The 8,289-nt window shown below is 42.7% G+C and overlaps 1 protein-coding gene and 1 pseudogene across 3 annotated transcripts in view; both read right to left on the bottom strand.

Moving 5' to 3' along the window:
• Positions 1-8,289, bottom strand: part of CHD7 (chromodomain helicase DNA binding protein 7) — a 198,306-nt gene that overhangs the window by 76,425 nt on the left and 113,592 nt on the right. For all 3 annotated transcript variants that reach the window (XM_004697580.3, XM_045286272.1, XM_045286254.1), the window contains exon 6: positions 4,024-4,079. In XM_004697580.3, the coding sequence (XP_004697637.1) occupies positions 4,024-4,079 (56 nt within the window). The remainder of the gene's footprint in view (positions 1-4,023; positions 4,080-8,289) is intronic.
• On the bottom strand, positions 659-3,159 carry LOC105979258 (annotated as a pseudogene).

The raw sequence follows: 8,289 nt of genomic DNA, 5'->3' as shown, positions 1-8,289 counted from the left end.
GCTAGTGATGCTGGGGACGTGGGGAAGAAGGCAGCAAGAGGTCTAGGGGGACATGGGGGGGAAAAGACGCAGAAGCGCACCAAGGACACAGACTGCATGCCTAGGCTCACTGTAGGCACGTACCACCCCCCAGGCCAGGGGTCCCCACTTCTGCCACTGTCACACATCTCCAGGCCTCAATATGATGTCCCCAGTCAGCTGTGGGCTGTGATTCACGATTCCCATATCTCAGGGACAGCGGGAAGTGAGCCCCACTGAGGAGCAGAGTAGACATGCCAAGACAGTGACCTGGGAGCGCTCTGCCAGGGAACTGGGTGCAGAGCAGGAATCTGGTGCTTGGTTCCCCTCAGGGCAGCCTCCCGTGAGGGGCCGGGCTCCTGCAGGCTGGCTCTGGCTGAGGCTGGGGTGGGGCTTTGCCCTCCTGCTGGCCCTGCTGGGCTGGGACCTTGCTCCCATTCGTGGGGTGCAGTTTGTGCGCAACACTTGCATTCCTCCTCCCAGCAGCAAGGCCACGGTGGAGGGGCTGACAAGGACGGCAGCGGTGTGGAAGAGGGCAGACCACAGTGAAGACAGACTTCCCGACTGGCCCAGGGGTGTACCAGGAGAGGTGGGAGGGTGCTCAGGAGGTAGGAGGGGTCTCCAGGGAGAGGCAGAGGTTTCAGCAGCAGCAGGAGCTGTCAGCAGCCACACACTCCGGACTCACCCAGGCCTCTCCGGAGCCCACGGAGCACCAGGCCTGCAGCTGTAGCAGGCTGGTGGGCTCTTCCCCAGGAACCTCGCGGGGGTTAGATGGCCAGGAGGGCAGGCTCGACAGGGTCCACTGGCAGGTGGCCTCACATGGTTTGGCTGTACTGGATACCGCCCAGGGCAGAAAGCTGCAGAGCAGGCTGTGGGCCTGGCGGTGGAGTCTCTGTAGGATGGAGCAGGGGCTCAGGTTGGCCAGCGCAGAGCCCAGGTGCTGGATGTAGTCCAAGAGTGTCCACGGAGGGTGGCCACCGTTGATGTAGAGGACGTAGGTGAAGCCATCCTTGAGGACTCCCTGGATGGAGTAGTAATAGGGGAGGTAGTGGTGCTGCTTAAAATCCCAGTTCTCGTCGAAGTTTATTGCTGTGTTGTTGGTGGTAGGGACATGCAGGTAGATGGCTTTGCAGTGGTCCCGGGCAGCGGTGGAAATGTGATCCTTCAAACTTTCAAGTAAAAGGGAACCTATGCCGTGCTTCCGGAACTCCTTCATGACGCCCAGACTGAGGATGTACGCAACTCGGGTGTCACAGAGAAGTTGGAGGCTAGAATATCTCCGTCCTCTTTGTGTATCTTGGTCCTACTTTTTATCTCAGCTACGATCACTGCACGTCGCCACGAGGGAAATGAGCTTCTTGTTGGACGTGGGTACTCGATGGGGAACCAGTCTCCGCAGAGGCGCTTCAGGTGTCTGTGCTTCCTGGCACAGGAGGCGCAGACTGACCTCGCCGAGGGCGCTGGGCGGCCCGCCTCCGTCATTCACGCCTTTACCTTCAGAGTGACAGCTGGGCTTTGGAACACACAAACCAGAGCTATGGGGTCCGCGCCTCTTTCCGGAGCTGCCTCCTCCTCGCTCTGTTCCCGCTTCGAATCTGCGTTTGAGATGTTTACTGCTGGTGTCGGTTCACAAAATGCCAGGCTATTCCAAGGGTTTAAAAGGTGGTGCTTGAAGAATCGTGGGCGGCGGCGTGGGCTCAGCGCATCCCAGAGTCGCACGGAGCGGGAACGGGCTGCAAGGCTGGGCCCCCAGCCCGGACGGCAGCGGCACTTCCGGCCCACGCCTATTTTTTTTTAATTATGTTTTTATAAATATTACATAGAAATATCAGAACCAAGTAATATTATAGGCTTACTACTGAGAAATAGCTGAAATAAAGCTAAGGACACAGTAATCCTGGGGGAAGGATTTCAAAATATAACAATGGTCTAAGGCAGGGCACTCCCTTATCTCCAATCACACCCAGGTTTTCTTCAATCCACAGACAAGACGGGATAGGCACAGGAGGCACACCGAGTGACACTTGACTGTTCATGTCCTCTGAGCGGGTTTGGCGGTTAGCTGTTTTTCTCTTTCAGCTTCCTTCTCTCGCTGCTGTTCCTTTTCCAAGTCTTCGTTCTGCCTTTTCTGCTGAAGCTTCAGTGCTCTGTAACTTGGATGTCCTTTCATGAGGCATCGGCATTTCTTTTCTTACATTCACCAACTTGGGATGATCGTGTTTAGCTTCAGTGAACAAAACATTAACATCCAACAAAGAATGACATTCCTTACATTTTGAAATCTCTTGCTCCAGTGTGTCCCATAATACAGCTTGGTTCTGTGTGAGTTCCTGGAGCGTCTGTTTTGATCTCTGCAGATCCGGCAGCTACTCAGTAGGTGCCAGAATGACAGAACCCATCGTGCCCTGTACTTAAATCCCCAGTTCTAAGGTTACATGCTCTAATTCAATTAGCTAAAATATGTGAATTACATCAGAAGATTTAACTTTTGCATTACCAGTGAGTTTTCTTAACCTAGTTCTGTAGTTGCTATTACGGTACGAAAATGGCCTCAATCTTCTTCAGTATGATGATTATTGCTCCCTGATACTCGGTAGGCGCATCAAAATCACCCAATGTTTGCTGTGTTCGTGACTAGCGTCTTCACATAGCTTTGCTGTGGTAAGTAATTCCTAACCAAATTCTTCACAGATTAGTGAAAATAATTTCCTAAAATATGAAAACTGTGCTCTTACATTATCTTCCTTGTTTCTTTTGGCATATTTTGCAAAATTATTTTAAAGATATTAAATAAGAGTATACTATTTCTATATGCAGACCTATGTCACTCTGAGATATATACAAGAGTATAGATCATTAAGAAATCTTTTATACTGAGTCTACACATGCTTACATTTGTGGTGAGGAACCCAAAACTCAATAAAAAGGAGTAAGGGACTTGCCGCTACCTGAAAGCAGTGGAATCTACTGCTCTTGATTCGATAACAGAACTTCTTCATAAACCAAAGAGCTGATGCTTAAGCAAAGGGTGTGGCCATCATGCAAACGGACTAGAAATGCTTGACCGTTTTTGGCTCGGAATCTAGATTAGGAGTAGACTCCCAGTCTAACAAAAACATTAAAAGATTACATCGTCTTCATGGCCGCAGATACAGTTTTCAGACCTGTTCATAAATACGATGAATTTAGACGGTGCAAAATGAAAGTCACATGGTTAACAATAGTCAAAAGATTTAGCCAAGCATTGACAAGAGCATCAAGAAATGCTAGCAGTTGCCTTTAGTAATTTTTCCACACCCCTTCTGTGTTGAAGTATGTGTGCACTGGATACCAGTCCTAGATCTACGACACAGAACCCCCCAAAATCAACTTCCAGTGGTTCCCAATTTAGTCCTTAAAAAGTTATGCAATTAAAATTCACAGTTAAAAAAGGGATTAGAAACAAAAAGACTTATATGCAAAATTCTAGCTCCATGGATTTTTAAACCCCAGGATATCCTTGATTTTCAATGTCTCTAGCTGATGGTGGAGCTCTAAATGTAAATGCAGACAGATGCTGGGTGGGATGGTGCTCCACAGAGTAAACACTAGCCCAAAACATTAGCCAAATATTATTTTACTCATTATTCTACTGTTATATGACTTTTCGTCCTCTCTAAATAGAATTTCTTGGTTATATAAAATGTCAGTCATCGTGTATATCAATTATACCTTTTTCAGAAAAGTAAATTCATAAAATATCAAACATATCAAAGCTCATAGGAAATGGTCTTCAAGGCACTAAATAACCACACCAAATTCTCCCAGGGCCCAAATATATTTTTTTAGTTTTACCAATTTTATTATAGTAAATATACATGTGATAAATTATTCAACATTTCATCATTTTCACATGTAGAACTCAAATTAGTTTATCATGTTCAATCAATACCATTAGCTATCTAGTACTTTGAAAACCTACCCCCATTTTCAGAACAAGTTTTTTTAAAAATCACATTTACTTACAAGTTTTTATATTTCACATAGAATTCCTCAACTTCTACCTCCTCTCCAGATTCCTTCTGTAACAAAAGACAATTTCAGGCACACACTTAAAACCATCTACTAGAATATTTCAAAAGTAACTATTTAGTCCCAGAATGACACAAGCAGCGTGGGAGGTTTTCTTGCAGATGCATATGTGACACAGTGGGTGGGAGGGCAGGGAGAGGAGCCCAGCATCCCTAGCCATACATATTACAACTTCGAAGACATGAATCATTTTAACTCCTCCCTAACCACATGCAGCTTCATTCACAACAATCTGACCCCAAATCTGGCTTTCTGCCAAACCCACAGTGTTAAGTAGACGCCAAGTGTACCATTTTCTCAGGCAGTAGTCAATTAGCGACTGCTCTCCTGAATGCCATATGTATTATTGTTGGCTGCCTCATGGCAACTTTACATTGTGGGTTTTGTAATGTTTTAAAAATATTTAAAAGACATTTATTCTTTCATATACTTAATAACTCTAAACAAGATACTATATAAAACTCAACCTTGTTCTTAGCTGTAATTTCAGCACACCACTATTCACAGCTTTAGAGCTCATCAATGGCACAATTAAATCTCTCAGACAAAATATTTCACACGCACAGCAGCCAAATGAAATTAGCACTACAAATATTAAAAGGGTAAAATTGTTATACTTGTCAGCCAAATCAAGACTTTTCAATGGGAAGATTTGCTTGTAGCCTCTCCCCGTGATCCTACCTACTACCATAGTATATTCACAAGGTAATGCTCATAAGATATTTTTGGAATCTCTTTCAATGAATTTTTTCCCTCTTTTAGCTTGGGGGTATTAAACAAGATGTAATATGTAATTTTCTTCTGGAACAGTTGATCAGATAAATCAGGGATAAAAGCCATAACTACTATTTACAGATGTTTTGGGATTGCTTTTACATCCTTACACTGAGTACTCAAGTTTGCCTTCAGGGTCACATGTGGCCACTGAACTGCCTCAGAGACGTGTGGAAAAAAAATCAAGGCAAGCAGAAACATGGCCGAGATGTACAAAAGAGCAAAGACTTTTTGTTGGATAACAAACTGGCATAGGATCTCTTCAAAAAGATTACTCTTTCCTTCAATCTCTAACCTTCAAATTACCATCAAAGATGATGAACTTAAGTTTTTAAAAAATTCTCAGTGGTACCAGATAAACCCTAATTTTAAACAGTTTTCCCATCTCCCTAGCCAGTTCTAAGAAGAATACAGAGAATTTAGGAGTGCAGTCAATAAACATTAATAGCTTTTTTTGCCGATGGCTGTTGTTAGATGCCTTCAAGTCTGTTCCAATTCAGAGTGAACCTGAGTACAACAGGAAGCATACTCCCTTGGTCTTGCTCCATCTCACAAATATTGCTGTGTTTGAACTCATTGTTGCAACCACACTTTCAATTCATCTTTTCATGAAGGGTCTTCTGGTCTTACATTACTGGTCCTATAAAAAGGCTGTAACCCTGCCTTTTTAATCAATACATGCAAATAATCATCTATCTATGTTCTAAACTTCTGATCTTGTCCAAAATGGAAGATGTGTTTGTTGGATGCCTTTAAGAACCAATAGAGGTAGAATGAGTTTACAGAAAAATTTTAGTGCATTTTGGTGACAACCTAGCTAGGTGTCAGCTCACAATTATCTTTTAATTGCATTTTTCTATGAACTTTTTGAAGCTCCATCAAAATATGTTATTTCCCCTGATCTCCTTGAACATTTTAGTACCTATTTTAAAATATAACATCTATGTAGAGAACTAGAGATTCTAAGATAAAGAAAAAAATAACATTTTTCAAATGACCAGGAAAATGGAAAGCAAAGATAGGACTAGATCTTTGATGCCTTCTGTAATCATGATATGGACTGTCTGGGTGGTACAAAGGATGAAGTGCTCAAGAAGATAGGTCTGAGGGTCTCCTTCTCTGGAAGCCCTCTGGAGCAGATCTATTCTGTACACATGGGATCTCTGGAAGTCAGAACAGAATCAACAGCAAGCTCAAGAGTTAGAATGGAAGTCCACATTTAGTTTCCACTATTTTGGAATATTTCTTTAGAGACCTGGAGGTGTGATGGGCTAAGAATCAAACTGCCAACCACAAAGTCATCTGTTTGAACCCACCAATCACCTGGCAGGAGAAAGATGAAATGATCCACTCTGCTAAGGATTTCATTGTCTCAGAAACCCAAAGGCCAGTTCCACTCTGTCCTATAAGGTTGCGATGGGTCAGAATCAACTTGATGTCTATGAGTTTGCTTTACTTTTTTAAAATTAGTTATCTTTGAGGTAGTTGTGGTAGTTACATAATCTCGTGAAGGGGTAAAGGGTCTAGCCTCATAAGAGTGAAGGAGTGGAGTCTAGCCCATCAATCAGGTCATAGCCTGATGATGCCTCCTTGTGGGCATGGCCTTCTCTCTGGGAGCTAAGCCCTCTCTCTCTGCTTCACCTTCCTGTTGACAAGCCACATGGGGCCACGCTAACGGCAGCCAAAGCCCTGGAGGTATGTCCAGTGCCATTGGTTCCACAAGAATTTGCACCCACCGGCCTGTGATCTTCCTGCATTCTAGATCCCTGCATGGGACTGCAGGAGTCTGAAGAGTGGATTCATGGTCTACTATCAGACTTATGGGCTGATATTGGACTTGCGGACTTGATCGGGACTGGGTTGAGAAGTTTTCTTAACATACAATTACTCTTGATATAAAGCGTTCTTATACACGAGTGTCTCTGAATTTGTTTCTCTTGTTAACTCAGACTAACACAGTAGTGAAAGGACCAACATTATTATTTCTATATTCTGTCCCTTCCTGATTTCCTGTTTTGTGATTTTTTTCCCCCTCTCCTATTCCTTTCTATTTCATTCTAAATGGCCTCACCATAACACAGTCTCTTATGATGTACCAATGCACAACTTTTTAACAAAAAGAGTTAATTTTCACTTTATCACAATTATGTTGCTATTGAGACTTGGTTCTTCTGGCAACAATAGTCTATTCCAATTCTTCATTGATACCCATTTGCTTGTGGTGAAACCTACCAAAAAGATGCCTAACCTGAGTGTCTCAAGCTGTCCCAAAGGAACATAATGGGTCCTAAGACCTAACTTAGCACCTGAAGGTGGTACAAAAATATACCAGGGCCTATTTATTTTCAGTGTCCTGAAAAATAACACATTTTGTCAAACGGACCACACGGACTCCATCACCACCTTCTTGCCCAAGGAACTGTAAATAGACTATTTTTCCTCCTTCATCTATGTAAACATGAGCATGTGTATCTCTTGGCACAATAAATAAAAGTGTATGAATTTGTAACCCCTCAGGCACACCAGTAAATCACTGAATGGTAATTTGACCAGCCTCAGGCAATAGTAAAATAATAGCACCAACACCCCTGCAAAATCTTCAGAGGCCATCTATAATAGGCAAAACCATTGAACAAATGAGCTAGAACACCAATTTCACATAAGGAACACTCAGATTTATTCCTCGAACAGTTATCATTAAATCTGAGACTTTAAAATTAATTTAATATACTCAGTAGTAAAGGTCTCAGAACTATCTTTTCATTAGACTACAGAAAGACTCTATGGAAACCTCTATTACTAGTGATGGATGACTGACCCATGACGTGACAGATGAAACTAAACTCCAAACAGGGCATTTCAGATATGTCCCACTGTTCACGTGAACCAAAATCCTTCATTACACCAAAAAAACAGACTCTTGGAATCTGAAACAGCCACACAACAAAGCATAATCTTTGTGACCTAAAAGAAGGAATGATTGTCATATTAGACAAATAAACCTCAACTATAGAGCAGGAGAGGAAAAATGTGCCAAGAAAACACACTAAAGATGAAGAAAGTACCTTACTACAAGAACAGTTATGAATCCTGTCTCCCTGTGGCCCAGCACATCATGTATTTGACCAGAGATGCCAAATCACATTGTTCTTAGGGAGAATATATGGACCTGATGCTACATGAGGCTGTCTTGTGCCTTCGTTACTCTCTAATTACTGGGTTCAACTAAAGAGGATTAAAACAAACACTTTGAAATTTAAAATAAACTCCTTAAAATGTTATTATGTTAAAAAAAAAGAATTTGGGGGAAATAATCAGAAATCGCTTTTAAAACTATTCTTGATTTTCTAATATAAAAGCATTTAACTCCCTGGTCAGCAAAGACACATGGCTCAAAGTAGAAAGTGTTAACAGATGACTCAACAG

Source organism: Echinops telfairi, unplaced genomic scaffold (genome assembly GCF_000313985.2).
Source record: "Echinops telfairi isolate 266 unplaced genomic scaffold, ASM31398v2 ScPeMD7_1;HRSCAF=3_0, whole genome shotgun sequence".
NCBI classification, from domain to species: domain Eukaryota; kingdom Metazoa; phylum Chordata; class Mammalia; order Afrosoricida; family Tenrecidae; genus Echinops; species Echinops telfairi.
Note: the sequence above shows the minus strand (reverse complement) of the source record. Positions and strands in the feature narration are given on the sequence as shown.